This window comes from Drosophila teissieri, chromosome 3R, assembly GCF_016746235.2.
Source record: "Drosophila teissieri strain GT53w chromosome 3R, Prin_Dtei_1.1, whole genome shotgun sequence".
Taxonomy (NCBI): Eukaryota; Metazoa; Arthropoda; class Insecta; order Diptera; family Drosophilidae; genus Drosophila; species Drosophila teissieri.
Window position 1 is genome coordinate 12,721,247 of NC_053032.1, and position 17,411 is coordinate 12,738,657.

At 44.8% G+C, this 17,411-nt stretch overlaps 2 protein-coding genes across 5 annotated transcripts in view; both read left to right on the forward strand.

The window, feature by feature from the left end:
• LOC122619429 (homeotic protein ultrabithorax) overlaps window positions 1–13,025 on the forward strand; it is a 79,356-nt gene extending 66,331 nt beyond the window's left edge. For all 4 annotated transcript variants that reach the window (XM_043796365.1, XM_043796366.1, XM_043796367.1 and 1 more), the window contains one exon: window positions 10,584–13,025. In XM_043796365.1, coding sequence (XP_043652300.1) covers window positions 10,584–10,885 — 302 coding nt within the window. In that variant the 3' untranslated portion in view covers window positions 10,886–13,025. The remainder of the gene's footprint in view (window positions 1–10,583) is intronic.
• Window positions 13,026–14,056: 1,031 nt separating this feature from the next.
• LOC122619643 (modular serine protease) lies at window positions 14,057–17,145 on the forward strand. The gene is made up of 6 exons (XM_043796697.1): window positions 14,057–14,273; window positions 14,915–15,218; window positions 15,283–15,764; window positions 15,832–16,135; window positions 16,195–16,416; window positions 16,474–17,145. Exons 1-6 carry the CDS (start codon window positions 14,207–14,209, stop codon window positions 16,979–16,981), a joined length of 1,887 nt encoding a protein of 628 aa, XP_043652632.1. The 5' UTR covers window positions 14,057–14,206; the 3' UTR covers window positions 16,982–17,145.
• The last annotated feature ends 266 nt before the right edge of the window (window positions 17,146–17,411 follow it).

Here is a 17,411-nt window from a genome sequence, read left to right on the forward strand (position 1 = left end):
TCGGGATTTTGCGATGGCAATTAAAAACGAATTTTGCGCGGCTTCATTAGGCGCTTTCGAATGGCGGCTGGTGAATTTTGAAGGCGGTGGCTGCCTGCCAGCTTAAATATTCATATGATCCAGGCTTTCGGCTCTAAGGCGGAATGAGATATGATGTGCCGATGTACAGATGCAGATGCGGATACGGATACGGATGGAGTAGCAGATATACATTTAGATACAGATACAGATACCGAAACTGATACTGAGTGCCCATCAAGTGGCAGCTGTTGCGGGGGCCATTGGGCGCATTCAAATTAAATTCAATAAATTTTTCACCCATATTTTTTATCCGCATTTTTTGCCGCCTCGCACTTGCAGAAGTCAAACGACCATCGAACGAAATATCAACACTTGGCCTGGTCCACGTCCTGTTCCTGTTCACGGTCCATCTGGAGAAGATGGGAGGGGGTTTTGGGGGCGTGGCAAAGTGGCAAAGTGGGAAAGTGGCAAAGTGGCAAAGGGTTAGGGCGGCTCTTGAGGCCCAGAAGCCGTCTGCGCCGCACTTGGAATTTATGCGCTCCGGCGACAACATATGGTCACGTAAATTCATGCGACAATATACGATATGATGTCACACACACATGACTCGGTGCTTTATTTTTTATGCAAAACGTTGTTGGGATTTTTTCTCTGTTTTGGTTTTGCTCTGCTTATTTTTAATATGTGAGAAGAGACTTGAAGCGCCCGGGAAAATGTCGCCGTTCGGGTGGGATGGGGTATAAATCCAGGGGCAGGCGCATTGGGGTGTGGGGGCCAGGGGGACAGGGGGCCAGGGGGTCTGATTTACGACAGACAGCCGGTCGCCATTCGCTTAAGTTAATAAGCGTGCCTGGTGGAAGGAGCTCCATTCATTCTGAAAGGAAAGCTTATCTGGCAGTTATTATCGGCGATGAAATGGAGGGATAGTCAGGAGAAATGGGTAGTTTGAAATACCAATTTAATACAAATACTGCTCGAACAAAACATAAACAATCAATCTATTTTTCATAAACATATGCAAGTTTTCTAGAGAGTGCATTATTCACCTCACCACCTCGACTGCTCTGTACAAACTGCAAGAAATGTCACAATATTTTCCCCAAATTCGGACCCTCAGCACACCTCTCATTCCTAAGCAGGCTATTGGCCAAAAGTTATGGTCCGCCCTGCAGCGTTTGGCAGAGTGTGAAATTGGCAAAGGGCGAAATGAAAAACTTTTGGCCCGGCTGGGGGATGGGTGGGGAAAGTTTGCAGTTGTGGCCAGCCAGTCGGCCATCCAGTCAGCCATCCAGCAGCCAGCAGCCTGCCAAGTTCATAATTTCCCAAGAAGATTTCGCAAAATATTAGTTAAACAAAACATAAACCAAAACCCTGCAGACGTTTGTGCATACAAACGTGGGCTAAATCACCTAAAAGCATGCAACATAATTCACCCGATGCCAGCTCCTTGGAACCCAGCACTCTCCCACACACACACACGCACGCATTAGAAGGGGAATCCCAAGAAGCGACGAAGCTCAACGTTTCCGTTTCCTCAAGCAGCACTCCAAACAGCCTCCCACACACCGCCCACTTTTAATGGCCCTGAGTTCAGTTTTCGGCAGTTTGGGGATCGTCTTTTGCATGTGCAAGCCAAGAGCATCGGGTGGGCAGTGGGGAGAAGGACAGGGAAAGGGACAGGGACAGGGACAGGGACAAGGACTTTCCTCCAAGGAGCACGCATGCGAGGACGACGGGAAAGGACGAGTGGCTGGGACGGAAACAACAAGCCGGGTTGACATTAGCGGGCACGGCGCACAACGAAACCCAATTAGAACGGAGATATACGACACCAGAGCGAGGCGACGAAACAACACGGAAAATGGAGACCCTCGATGCCAGCGGAACCATCTTCCATTTTCAGGGGCGTAGTGATGTGCATCTATCTATCTTTTTAATATACTCTATTAATATTCTACATAACATTATTGCTTTTAAAAGGAAAAGGAATCGGGGATTCCAATTTTAGCGTATGTACGTCTGAAGTGCAATTGCTTAGCATAATCATAACAACTTTTCAAAGAAACTTGCGTTCTATAACCAATTTCACAGTCCCCTGAAAAATAATTTGCTCCACGCCCTTGGCCATCTTGGAAACTCCTTGCTGAACCTGCGCCCTTTCAACAATGGAGCGTGTAATTACAAGCGTAAACGCTGTGTGGGTGGTGGACCAAAAATCACACGACAGGAGACATTTTTTGAAAAGGGTTGCGCTGACTTATGGCGGTGGTGGTGAAAGTGGAAGTGCTGGCTCTCCGGCTTCCGGTTTCTCCGGTGGGGCAAGGTGGCACGGTGGCACACACGTACGTATGCGTCGCAGCGCATAATTACTTTACAAGTTCATTATAAACCATCATAAATCCATGGAGGAGCATAGAGCCAGGCGACGACTTACAATGGAAATGAAAATTCTCAACCTTAGCACTTTCTTTCTCTGCGCCTCCCCATTTTGACTCGATCCCCCACTTTTCCTCTACCCCGCTCCCGGCTGAGCCGTAAATTCTTTGTCTGAGGGATGGGCAAAACAATGGCGAGTAATTCACTTGCGAAAATGTTATTGATTACGAAACAGGACGGCAACAACTGCGGCTCCCGGCATCGACCAACTGCATCCCCAGTGCGGCGTACAATGGGATGAAATGATAATTACGGGGTGAAAATAACCAGGTATCTCAATACCACCCCAGAATTTTGGGACCACATCTTATATGAAACTAGATTTCAATAAAATCTACACAAGTTCAAAACTTCTAATCAATTATGAGATGTTCTTTTATATCCAACTGTATCACTATATTTACTTAACCCACTGTATTCACTAGCCCTCTGCACCTTTGGTTGTTTTTGTCGATTTTGCGCAAAAGCAATTTGAGCATAAATCTTCCCAACGACAAACTCGCCGCCTCACACACACTCCCCTCACAAACACACACACACACACCCAACAGAGTGCAACTCTCGCAATGGACGCGGCAGGAATCGAAATCGGAATCGGAATAGGATAGGTGCAGGGTAGGGATGCAGGACTCCAGGATATGGAATGTTGGATGTGGGCAACTGCAACTTTGAAATTAACTGTTAGTTTCACACGTTCTAGCAGCGAGGACTCGAAAAACAACAATACGGGGGGCAAAAGAAAGAAATTGTTGCTCTTAACTTTCACTTTTTTCTGTCAGACGGTGGAAAAGAAAGAAAAAGCAGCCGGGGAGCAGCTGGTGTGACCCCAAAAGGCCGAACCCAAAACCCGAATTCGACACCACGCCGAATGGCACCACCATGTTCATCTCCGTCTCCCTTCCCCCAATGCAGCCATCTCACTTGCACAGTTTTGGACCATAAGTTTGTCGTTTAGTTGGGGGCAAATAAAAATAAAAACTTCAAGTGCCAATTATGTGTGAAATTCCGACACTTTTCGCTTGTTTACTTTTATGCGCCCTTAATGAAGTTTCTCCCGCTCCACCTGACCTTTCTCTCCTTTCGCACACCCATATGTGCAAGTTAGTGTGCGTGAGTGGGTGGGTGGGCGTGATTTTGGGCGTGTAATGCGAATCGGAAAGGTGTTGGGCGAAACCGGAATCTGCGCTAATTAATTTGTCAAAGGAAAGCTGCCGAAATTTGACTAGCCAAAGACGAACCTAATGGTGTCCTTAATGAACACACGCATGTTATGAGGGTACACATGATAGTAAGTTTAAAAGTATATTGTAGCATGCAACTGCTTATAGAGGGTTTCAACACACCGTTTGTTAACAATTTATGTACACAATCTACATTGTAAAATTCTGCAATAATTTCATCTTTTTTTAAGCAGAGCCCTTTCCTGAACAAAAATTGTACTTTTTGTACCCCACCAACAAGACATTTATTATGGCGCATAAACTACACCCCTAACTGATTTCGAAAAAATGCAATTAAAAACGCATTCGAGGCGATTTCTCAACCGATATCGAAGAAGAAAGAGGCCGCCCCAATGCAGAGTCGCAAACGAGAGGGCGTGTCGGATCAGAATGGCGCACTCTTGCGCAATTAAAAGATACTCAGATACTCAGATACATAAATGGCGCTGCAGCCGTCGTCCGATTTGTATCTTGAAGAACCTTCCGCCTGCCCCACCACCCCAAAAAACGAAGCATAAACAACCCGAGTCTTATCGGCGTGGCAGCCATTTTCCCTATTTGGGAGTCATTATTTAGATTTGACACTTGGCGCTGATTTTTATTGGCCCGTTTTTCGGGTGAGTAGCGGAAATGTTGCACATTTCCGTTCCAGAAGCAGAAGCAGCGCCATAACTCCCATCGATAATTATCGGCGACTCGAGGTGACGTCAGATGAGCCCCACTGGAGTGGCTCTATGCGAATTTAGTGAGTTGTGCGTTTTTAGTTTCCGTCTAATGAGCTCTGAAATCGGGAATGTATTGCCCGGCATGTTCTCGATGTTCTCCGCAGATATGAAACAGCTTGACATCGTGCCACTTATTTATTTATTCGACGTCCAAGACTGTTGTTCGGCTGTCCGGCTGTCTTGGGACTTTGCCGGACTGAAACTGAATCGAAATCCCCCATTGAACAGCTTCATCTTCGTAGTCACGCTTTGCTCGCATCTTCCACAAATGCCTGTGCTTGTGCTTCGCATTTGAACTGTTAAAATTCGGTCTGAGTATCCGTATCCGTATCTCTATCCCTCAATCCCCATCGATGCGTTCCGCCAGCTGTCGCTGCTTTGTATCTGCATCGGTATCTGTACTTGTATCTGTATCTGTGGCTGTAGCTGTAGCTGTAGCTGTGGCTGTATCCGTATCTGACTGTCTATGAAGATGAAACTGGAAATGGAAATAGAACTTGAAACGGAGCCAAAATAGAGTCGTTGATTATTTTAATGATGACGCCGAGGTTAAAGCACGATGGAAGGCGTTCCGCACTCACACACTTGGCTGGGCTATATAACATACATACATACTTACAAATGGACATATATATCTAGCAGGCCCTAGATGGTTCGGGTCTATGTAAATATGGAAATGGCGTGTCGCGTTCACATATATTTTTCCTCTTTTTCGGAGGGGCATCGGGCGAAAGGGGTGCCGCGGCGTTCACATCGCCCATTAATTGAGCTATTAAGATAAACCCACACCAAATGCCGCGTTCAGCTTCGACGCGCCATGGGTTTTGAGCTCCAGACGCTGAGCTTGGGGCACTGGGTCACTCAGCCATTTTTTGGTTTGATTCGGTGTGCCAATGATGATGGCATTATTATACAACTAGCATACTCACACTGAATAGAGACAATAAACAGACAAATGTATTCATTCATACACAAATTGGCTTTTAATTGCCATGACATGCCGGCCCAAAAGTAACGCCTGTCCCAAACGTGAAAGGGAAAGCCCTAATTAGGGAGAATTGGAAAATTTCGGACTTTTCAAACTACTCAGTAGTTTAGTAAATGAATTGAGAACGGTAATGGATAGTGAAAGTTACCTCTTCCTAAGACATCATGTTATGTAGTTTAGCCACTTTACTTAGTAACTTTTAAAATATGAAGTGCACCAGCTTTCGTCACTAATCGAAGCACCCTCTTTGGCCGGCGAATTCCCCCAAAACGAAGGCTGTGCCCGCTAAATTGCAAGCTCAACAGGCCCAGTCGTAACTCAAAACCGGGAAGATGCCACAAAGCGGGCAGCGGGCAGCGGTCGGGGATCGGAATATGGATTGCTGGTCAGTGGCCCTGAGTCGCCTGCGTCGCCTGAGTCGAGGCGACCTGCTACCTGTTGCAGCGGCAGCTACCGCGAGCAACTTGCAATGAATTATTTTAATGACGAGAGAGAAGCCCCTTTCGGCCGATCCTGGGCATGCGTAAGAAGATACGCCGCCATGCCCAGATCCCGTCCGAGCGGAACCAGTTTCCCGGTCCGTTCCACTTCTCAGATCATCAGGCGGCCATTGAGAGTTGCGCTTGCAAGCCACAATTACCGAGATAAAGGGAGACACATGAAACAAAAATTGAAAAAAACAAAAATAAAACCACAACCAAAACCAAAACCAAAACGGTGCGTGAGGCTTAAGCCCTTGCGTTAAGCGGATTTTATCGGCGATTCGCCAAAAATTTCACCAGAGGTGCCCTTTTCTTTTCGGCTACAATTACGGCACGGCCTCGCAATTTCGCAGGCTGTACGCGCCACAAATTCCGCGATCCGTATCGCAGCGATCCCAACTGCACTTGGCACATCATTTCTCGGCAAGAGCCAAGGGAAAATCTCAATTACCAGCTCCTAGTTGCAGATGCAGATTCAGTCTTGGAACTAGCCTATCCTTACCCACCGAAAAGCAATTAAAAACTCTGATTGCCTTGTGAGTTTGGATTTGGGTTTTTGGGAAAAATTGAAAATTCGGTTCCTGGCTGCGACAGCCATAAGATACTGGGCCAAGTTGGGGGTGCACACACCCTAAACGTGTATCTCAAAATTTGATAACCGCACCGGCAGCTGCAGTTGCAAGTATCTGCAACCTGCAACCGGCAACTTGCTACTTTCAGCTTGCTGCTTGCAACTTGGATTGTGTTCGTGTTCGTGCTGGCAATTGCAGCTCAATTGCGCATTTGCCACCGCAAGCATCAATATGTGGCATAGGCATAGGCATAGTCGTTCGACGGGGGCCATAATCACGTCTGAGCACCGAGCGATCCCAGGCAGCCACGCCCCCGTCCCCGTCCCCATCCCCTTTCCCTTCCCCGTCCCAAGAGCCTCGTACTCCCTGCGGCCAATTTAATTGACAGATTTAGTGGTGCTCGATTGGCAGTGCGGAAAATTAGTTTTCCGTCTCGCAGTCAACCTCAGCCGGAGCTGAGACGCATTTAATTGTTTTATAGACACTCGAATTCGAATCCGGGCGGAATCTATGTACTCAGCCCCCCACCCGCCTTCCCAACTACCCACCTATGTATCTCCCTATATATCTGGTCGGTGGGTGTGTGTGTGTGAGTGTGTGTGGGTTCGTACATCATATGAGCAAGGTGGAACACGCCCCTGACAAACACGCACGAAAATAGATTTAATTAAATTGCGAATAAAATGCGTGCCATAGAATGGAACGGAGTGGGTGGGTGGGGGCACACATGTGTGCCAAGCCATCCAATTAATCGATGGCCAATCGATGGCTCTTCCCGCCTTTTGGCAGTTTTTCCCTCCAAAAAGGGTTTCTTCCGCGTGTCCTGGGAAAAAGTAGAGGCAATTAATTTCCGGTTGGGCCTAAGAAGTTATAAATGGCAGCAGTGAGTCGCATTTCTTCAACAATTCCCCGTAATCTAGTTATTGTATCGATGAGATACCAGGAATGTCCCCATCCGAGTTCCAGCTTATCAGACCCGAGGACAGCTCCCCAATTTCTGGTAAAATCTCATCTCAGATAGCACGTGACGATGACAAAAACAAAACATAAATTAGAAAGAGTAAGATAAGGTCGAACAACCAAATCGAATTAAGTATAAGTAGTGTATGTGTATGTAGTAGTGTGGCATGTATCCACATCTGTGTGTATAAATAGTTATAATAGAAGCATAGATCACACGATGTGCCGCATGCAACATGGAGTCGCCGTCACCTGGAGATTTATGGCCGCTGGCAACGCTCCGACTCCGGGGTGAGTCACTCCCCCTTGGGCGGAGAGAGACGGATATATGCAGCCAGAGAGGGACAGACATAGATATCGCTCCGTTTCGGTTCAAAGTTCGCTGCAAATGGGAAACACGTAAACTGTCAAAACTTTAAATCCCTGAGGAATTTAAGTTAAAAAATATAACACGTACTGGGGACCCAGGCGCAGCTGTGCTGCCCCCAAAAAAGGAAAAAAAAAAAAAAATAAGGAAAAAACACACGAAGACGGAGTCGACAAAACCTTGAAAATGTATCTTCAGGGCGGCCGAGGAAAAGCCATGGAACGGCCCCATGGAAAACCGACTGGAACCGAATAAATATTCCTAAAAAAGATTTCCTAGACTCCCTCCCCTACTCTCCCACTCTCCCACTCACCCACTCCCCCGCTCCAGCCACCTCCCTCGTTTCGCCCTCGTTTAAATTATCTACAAGAAATTTCGCGCCTTGCCATACAAAGTTTTATTGTGCCACCCCTCGCCCGCACATACCAGCATTTAAATTATGTACTTAGAAATACACAAAAATTTTCGAAAAGTCTACAAAAGAAAATGGCACAGTACAGCACAGCAGGACGCAGATGAAGAAGAAGCTAAGAGGCAAAGAAGCGAGCCAGCAAAATGAATTTCGCACTTTTTCGCATAATAAATTCCGAAACTTGGCCACTACTGGAAAAATCTAAAACGGGTGAGGAAAACTCGGGAGGGTAGTCCCAAGAAAAAAATCGCGGCAAAGCAAAGTTTCGTAAAAAGTTTATTTTTGCATATACATACATGTACATACGTAGGGCTTCTTTTTTGTGGGGCGGGAAGTTGCGATAAAATAGTCGGTCGCCGAGTGACAAATTCCATTTAAAATTGCCGAGCAAAGCTCACGTACTCCTCAAGCAAAGTCGCCTACTTCCCCGGCAACTCCTAAATAAAATGAAACTTTTGCTAAACCTCAGCGTGATGTATTTTGCAGGCCAAGAAGCTGGCACGACTGCCGGGGATTTAAGTTAATCAGCAAACAGGTTTAGAGCTAAATAAATTTATTTACGAGCATGCCTTTTACGCTGCTTGTTTGCCCGCGAATCGTGGGGAGTGCACTTGAGATTACTTGGCAATTCTGCGACGACTCAGCTTCTTTGTTTAATTGAAATTCCTGCAGCACTTTAAACAAATAATCTGTGCGGATAAACCAAAATAGGGTGCTGTGTTTTTGATACCATTGCGCTGAGACTTTCTGAGAGATATGGCCGACAAATTGCCATAAACCGACGCATCGCAAATCTTGTGACCTGTCGCTGGCCAATTTTCTGGCACATTAAATGGGTCTTAATAATTCTCGCAAGGCAGTTTAAAAATAAAGCCACATTAAGAGAATTTATCAGCATGCACGGGCGAGCCCATATACATACATAGATGATAATTTCTTTGTTTGCATCCTGGCCATTTTATTTCCATATCATTTTTATTGTCTATAAAATTTTTTCGCCATTTATTTCCCCCACCCACACAGTTGCACTCGCTACGTACGCTGCACATGTGTGTGTGTGCGAGTGAAAGATAAATGCGTTTTCACTTTATGACTTTCGTGTCGGCATAAATTTGTTAATACCTTTAGGCCAAATTTATAACATAATAAATGCTCATAATATTTAACTTAACATTGTGCTCGGCCCAGGAGAAAGACCTGGTCTCCAAAATGCCAAGTTAACCTGGTCGGATGGGTGGGTAGGTTGGTTGGCTGTTTGGTTGGTTGGTTGGCTGTTTGGTTGGTTGGTTGGCATGGATTGGGATGATGTGGTGTGGCATGGGCTGATTTCGATAATATCAGGCATTGTCTGGGCCTCTTTTTCGTTGGGAGATGGGAGATGGGCCAGAGACAGCTGCAGTGCATTTGCACACACACGAAATTGAGTTATTGCACTTGAAGGCAAATTAAACTTCATAAATATTTAAAATCAGAGATTAAACACGGCATTGTGCTGCCCTGTTGATGCGACTTCTGGCTCCCCTGACTCCCCCCGCTCCTCCCGCCCCATCTCGACTCTCAGGTTGCCAATTAAACGAGCATTATCTGGCATAACTGCAATTTAAGTAGCCACATTCGGCATCTCCCCGGTGCAATGCCACAACCGAGTGCTCGCACGTTTCTCCTTTTCATTTTAATGTGACTGCATCTGCGAATCTGCGGATCTGTCTGTGTTTCTGTGTATCTGAGGAACTGCAGCTCTGGATGCAATGACAGCACGGCAGCAACATCGGCGGTGCAGCGGCAAACGATCAATTTAAAGTAACGATCCCGCCGCAGAAACAAAAACCGCAACTGCAAACAGGCAAACTGGCAAACTGGCAAATACTCGGCCATTCTCGTAAAGATGAAATGTATTTTTTGCGCAGAGATCTCCTTTCCTTTCGTTTTGGCCCCTTTGCAGGCAATTGCGGCCTACGTTCGAGCTGCTTGATGATCGCTGGCAAAAAGGAGAATTTATATTTACGACTTGGCCAAACAACAACGGCGAACAGCAAACAAATGTTGAGCTGCTTGTTGCAATTTTTCAATTTAATTTGCCCGATGAAAGGCCAAATATAAATACGCGAACACTCTGTCATTATGACAGTGTTTAATATGACTCAAATTTCGATTTCGCAAGGCAATTAAAGTAATAATATGAAGCATGTACTCTTAAACGTTAACACAATTAATTGAAGCACTCTTGTTGCGATTCAGGCAAATATTTAGGCCAGTAAATCGATTTACTTGATCACTTTGTCAATGTTTCCCCACCACATTTCGGCGTCTGTTTCGGACCCGAAGTTTTGGGAAAAATGAATACTATTAGAAATATGCAAATGTGGTTACTTACCAAAGTTTCTCCCCTCCGATCTGCAGGTACAAATGGACTGCGAAGACGCGGCCGACAGACATACACCCGCTACCAGACGCTCGAGCTGGAGAAGGAGTTCCACACGAATCACTATCTGACCCGCAGACGGAGAATCGAGATGGCGCACGCGCTCTGCCTGACGGAGCGGCAGATCAAGATCTGGTTCCAGAACCGGCGGATGAAGCTGAAGAAGGAGATCCAGGCGATCAAGGAGCTGAACGAGCAGGAGAAGCAGGCGCAGGCCCAGAAGGCGGCGGCGGCAGCGGCTGCGGCGGCGGCGGTCCAAGGAGGACACTTAGATCAGTAGATCCTTAGATCTGTGGGGATTGGGCGGAAGGGCGCGGAGACAGATACAAAGCAACTATATTGTAACAAATGAACTATTTACTTAAATGAATAATATTTAAATATTTTGATGGTACTTGTGCGAATACGAATACGAAACTTAACCTAAATCGAACCTAATGGAATTATTTCAAGCGTTTGAGCAGCAACCGAAAATACGTAAATGAAACAAAACTACAAACTAATTAACTAGGCTAAGTAAATAAAAGTAGTGCAAAGAGCGCAGATTATAAACCTACTTAGAATTAAATGAGCAAAACAAACAATTTTAATTTAGTTCCAAACGACATACTTCAAGAGGATCGCTCGAAATGAAAACCTCTGTCCTGCCCCTTTGTTGCTTACTGCTATGTTTAAATTAATTTTCGCGAAAAATACTCAAAAATCGAAACACAAAAAAAATGAAAGTATACCATTACAATGTTGAATGCGAGCAAAATTCTGTTGATATGAATTTTTGGTTAAAAAAACATGTTCTAAACCAATTTAAGATACGTAACAAAGGATACAAAAACAAAATGAAAACTATTAAACTTTAACTTAAATATAAATAGAATTTGTTAGCCAAGTAAACATATTACGACACGAAAAACAAACGTTTTTGGGAGTATCGAATATTTGAATGTGTATAGTTTGTGCTTATTGAATAAAATAATGCAATTTTAGTTAACTCTGTTTATTTGTAAACGAATTTGTTTAGTTCTCGCCCAAACGACTAGAGTGAAGCTGTTTCTTTAAGTAATGTGTAGTGTGTTTACCTTTTAAATTAAATTAATGCCTAATTTTATTATTATTATGTTTAGTTTAATGACAAGCGTTTATGAGATTATCCGATAGAAGCGGCGAGTAGAGGAGTACGACAAACCGTTTGTCCCGGCAAACGCAAATAAATTATTGGTTTTGAAAAAATCTAAAGAAAAAAAACAATGAGAAATCGAATCCGATTGTTGTGTTATTATTTTAGTTCTGCCATTGCGTTCTCCATTTCTGTTCTCCCAGTGTAATTAGAGCCTCAGTTGTTTGAGAGAGTTCGCGGGCTGCCCGCTTGCATGCGAAATTGCTTTTGATCTCGTTCCGTTAATTGATCGTGAGTTGTACGCTCTATAGAGATACCCAAACCGATTAGCTATAACGATACGATACCATACCGATACCGATACCATATATAGTTTAGTGGATCCAACGAGCTGTGCTCGACTCAGCCACTAGCCACCAGCCACAAGCCAGAAGCCGCAAGGCGCCACAAGGCGCGGTGTGTGTCCCGAAAATGGATCCTTCAGTTGAGTTTCCGCAGTGGTCGCAGTTGGGGCCATTCGAAACGAGGTCCTGCAGAAGATGTATACGTACTACCGCCTAAGATTCGATTATAGATATATTATATTTATAAATCTTGATATATATTTATGTACTTATATATGTGGGGATCGAGTAAAAATGGACAAACAATAAGAGAGTATTGCTGCGGAACGGAACGGAGGCAGTTGCAAATACGTAAATAAGAATAAGTTAAATGTTATAGATTTTAAACGCAAGTGCGTGGAACGAATGGGGGGGTGTCCCCGTCACCGCAAACCAAGAATAGACGCTAAAATACAATACATAAATATTTAAACGTGGATTATAGTAGCAACAGATATACGTAAAAGAAAGCCGAACCGGTGGAGTCTTGCATATAGTACTGCATCCTACCACTTACCTACTACTTACTTACCAGTGCATTCGTAGTAAAATAATCGCTACTTACTTGTACATTGCTAGTGGTTTTTACTTTAAACTCTCTGACCCTCGGCCGAGCAGCCGAGCAGCCGAGCAGCCTATCATCCATAAGAGACTACTACTTTTCCTATATATGTACTTCATCCGATCAGATCAGACCTACAGATACTTTGCGGTTGCATTTTCTACTTGTAATTTCCCCTCCCCGCGATCGACGATTGGACCCGCAGGCTCCGTTCATACTTAATCGATGTAACTCTAATTTAATGCCATTCTATGTTAGCTCCGTAAGTTGTAAATTATCAATATAAACTACACGTAAAAAGAACAAACACAAAACAAACAGCAACCAGTGAGAATGTGGAAAAAGAAACAAATAAATTAAACAAAACGATTTAAATAATTTACAAATTGTCTTTGGATTTTGGTTTTTGAATAGTTGGTATTGGAGGGCTACGTCCTAAATCCTTAATAACAGTATTGCTGAAGCTTACTAAAGCCAATAAAATTCTCCATTTTTTCTCGCCGTGATATCTAGAAATACAATTTTTAGTGGAGTTTTGCACCATACAAAAGTATAAGTACAAGTATATTACGTATGTAATGTAGACTTTATATACTCTACATCTACACTACGCGTACAACAGATCGAATTTGGTACCGATCTGGCAGGGCCGGTGTATTGCAGGGAACCAAACTTTGTTTCCACAATCTGGCAGCACTAGCGTCAAAAATTTAAGATTCAAATAATTTGATTACTTTTAAAATTTGCACAATCTTACAAACATTAAATTGAGAAATAAATGAGGCAGTTTTATAAAGCGGTTTGTTATATACGAAAGCAGAATAGAGCAAGTTTCTTTTTCGTGATTAATGTGCTAATGAATTGTAGAGAACTATTAAATACCCGTAAAAGAGAAGAAAAAGACGCACTTAATTTAAAGGTGCTTTTTAATTTTTTATTGAATTTTATTTTATTTAAAATTGGCTCGACATGTACAAAATTATTGTTATACATTTATTAAACCATGCTCTTAAAAAGTACCAATATCCGTTTTCTAGTTAACTTCTCTAAACTTATTCAAAAGTTGTAGCCGACACGCCTAGCTCTAGCTCGGACCCAAACCACTGGCGCGAAAATTCACTACCTAGAATTTAATAGAAGTTTGAATTTCCAGCGTCTTTAATCTGTGCTTAATACTATTAATTAAAGTATTCAAGGAGATGTTTTTGTTATGAGTAATTTTTCCATACAAGAATGCTACCTTTATTACTTGAGTGCTATTACGAGTTGAAGCATAACGATCGGCTCTTAGCACTCAAATCGATTCTGAGGAGCTGCTCTTCAAACGAGTTTCCAGATTGGTATAAGAATCAGCTTGAGCACATTTGAGCTCAGTTCCCTTTGTAAGCTCGGTCGGACTCGTTCTCAGCTCGGCGGCAAGTGCTTTCCATACGACTTTTATCAGCACGCACTTGATTTAGCCATACCCGTACTTATGTTATTGCCCTGTGCAGCTGGATCGAGTGCGTAATAGCGCAAAAAAGATCATCGGAAATAAATATTATGCAGCTGAAATCGATTTTGTCAAATCCATTGTTCCTCTGCGCGGTCTTATTGAGATTCAGAACAAGTGAGTAAAGTTCAAAATGATAATACCAATGACGCGAAAATAAACATTTTCTGTACATATGTATGTACATATGTAAGTGCGCTGTTCTCAAAGAGAGATTCTCACAACAAGATTTCAGCCGGTTCATCTTGAAATCGCGCTTTGTATGGCCATCAGTCATCTCTGTTTATCTCTGGTGATTTTCAGTTTATTCAGTACACACCAGGGAACTCGCAAAGTGTGAAGTGAGTGAGAATGTTTGCGGAAATAAATAAAAATAGCTTACTTACCGGCAGTTTTTACAGCCAACTTAATGCACTTGGCAGCTACTAGTGAATATTCAAATACTAGGGAAAATAACTCTACAACATTACACAATCGCAATAATCAAATGGTAAAAAATTAAAAGAAAGAAAATTAATAGGGTCTAATAGGGATTAGCTTTTTTTCTAATGAAGCCCATTTGCATAAATTGTAAAAGTAGGAAACTTACTCAGATTTACTCAAAGCTTTTACTATAAATAAAATAAAAAGCGCTCAAGAATATAACTTTTCATACGTGAAACGTGCTCTAAATGAAAGAAGCTCGATTCAGTCAGAATTATCAAGTATATGAACACACCATGACCCCTATAATACACTAATAAGGATCCTTTTCAAAGTATCTGCGGCATGTGAGAGCTCTCAGTTCGAGTGCGACAACGGCAGCTGCATTTCGCAGTACGATGTCTGCAATGGCGAGCGGAACTGCCCGGATGGATCCGATGAGACGGCGTTGACCTGCGTCTCCCAGCGGCAGCACTGCACCAAGCCCTATTTCCAGTGCACCTATGGGGCGTGTGTGATCGGGACAGCTGGGTGCAATGGAGTCAATGAGTGCGCAGATGGCTCCGATGAGACCAGGCTGAGATGCGGTAACGAGGACGACATACGGCAGCACGATCGACGGCTTCAAGGCAATTGCCAGTGAGTACTCAAATTCAGAATGTAGATGGTTTATGTCCCTTTTGTTGATTACTCTTACATTCAGGGAAAACGAGTTCAAGTGCCCATCCGGAATTTGCCTGGACAAGAGTAACTTCCTGTGCGACGGCAAGGACGACTGTGCGGATGGAACGGGCTTTGACGAGTCGGTGGAGCTGTGCGGCCACATGGAGTGTCCGGCGTACTCCTTCAAGTGCGGAACAGGTGGCTGCATCTCGGGGTCATTGTCCTGCAACGGGGAGAACGACTGCTACGACGGATCCGACGAGGCACCACTGCTATGTAACACCACCAAGAAGGTGACCACGCCCGTGCTGGTTGAGACTCCGCTGGAGCTGCTCGGATGCCCCCTGCCAGTTGGCGACGAACGACCCATCCTGATGGGCGACGGCAACCGAATCCTCACTGGACCCATTACCCGGGGAACAGTCCGATTCTCCTGCAAGCAGGGCCATGTGCTGGAGGGCGAGGAGAGCAGCTACTGCGCCAAGAAAAAGTGGAGTACTTCTACAATCCCGAAGTGCGTGAGTGAGTGACTGTGTTTGGGCCGTAGCCGGGTAGTAATTTCTCACATGTACTCCTTGCTTTCCCGCAGAATACTGTAGCACCGCCGGAGAATTTGATGGCTACTCCACGAGGGCCTTGTGCACCCACAATGGACAGGAAGTGGACTGCCGCAAGCCATTCCATCCGCCCGGCACCGAAGTGAAATTCGTCTGCTCCACCGGATTCAAGACCCTGAGCCCACTGCCGGAAATGAGGTGCATGAAGGGAGGATACTGGAACCGCGGACGCCAGCGGTGCGAGCAGGACTGCGGCCAGTTATTCACGCCCATTAAAAGCTTCTCTTCCGGCGGCTATACGATCAACAACACGATTGTGCCCTGGCATGTGGGACTGTAAGTCTGTTAACTATCCGTCCTCATTGATAATGAGCTCATTGATAATCCCTGTGCAGATATGTGTGGCACAACGAGAAGGACTACCACTTCCAGTGCGGAGGATCACTGCTCACCCCGGACCTCGTCATAACAGCCGCACATTGCGTATACGACGAGGGTACCCGACTGCCCTACAGCTACGACACCTTCCGGGTGATTGCGGCCAAGTTCTACCGCAATTACGGCGAAACTACTCCGGATGACAAGCGACGGGATGTTCGGCTCATCGAAATAGCGCCGTAAGTAGAAAGTCACTAGCTCATTCATCTCCTGATGCACTGGCTTATTCCTCGCAGCGGCTACAAGGGGAGGACGGAAAACTATTACCAGGATCTGGCCCTCATGACCCTCGACGAGCCCTTTGAGCTGAGCCACGTGATCCGGCCCATTTGCGTAACCTTCGCAAGCTTTGCGGAGAAGGAGAGCGTCACGAATGAGGTGCAGGGCAAGTTCGCTGGCTGGAGCATCGAGAACAAGCACGAACTCCAGTTTGTGCCGGCCGTGTCCAAGTCGAATTCCGAGTGCCGTCAGAATCTGCGGGACATCCAGGCGGACAAGTTCTGCATCTTCACGCAGGGCAAGTCGCTGGCCTGCCAGGGTGACAGTGGCGGTGGATTCACCTCCGAGCTGCAGACCAACGCCTTCTCCACCCGGAACACCGCCCGCCACTTCCTCTTCGGGGTGATCAGCAACGCACCCAACGCAGATCAGTGCGCTCACAGTCTTACGGTGATGACCAACATCCAGTACTTCGAGGATATGATCCTGAATGCGATGAACAGGAGCGTGGAAACCAGGTCCTGAGTCCGGGTCTTTATTTTGTCCCCTTGTGATTAGAATAGATTTAGTTCGAGAAATTCTGTGGCCATGCACTTATGTTTCCGGCCATCACTTACCTAGTCTGAGATAAGTGAAACTAAAATATAAAACTCGTCTGAAGAATGGCAGACTTACCATTGCCTTGGACATACCAACCTACTTTCAATCAGAACATTGGGACTACTGGCCAACTGTGTATAAGGTGAATCCAAGTAAGATGTATACTTATACTTTTGTATACAATTCCCAGCTGAGTATATCCTCAATTCGCTTAGGAAGCGAAGCTAAGCTATGTATTTACCCTCTAAACCTCAAATTAATGTTTATTGTTGCTACAACAATTTTGGAATACACACAGTAGTACAGAATAACAAATTATCGAGCATTTCTGGTTTAGTGAAAAGTTTTTCCACCT

What these genes read in the sequence shown, in the direction of transcription:
- LOC122619643 (XM_043796697.1), top strand. Translation starts at nt 14,207, where the DNA reads ATGCAGCTGAAATCGATTTTGTCAAATCCATTGTTCCTCTGCGCGGTC. An exon ending in CTTATTGAGATTCAGAACAA is followed by an intron (nt 14,274 to 14,914) that starts GTGAGTAAAGTT and finishes TCCTTTTCAAAG; the next exon opens with TATCTGCGGCATGTGAGAGC. An exon ending in TACAATCCCGAAGTGCGTGA is followed by an intron (nt 15,765 to 15,831) that starts GTGAGTGACTGT and finishes GCTTTCCCGCAG; the next exon opens with AATACTGTAGCACCGCCGGA.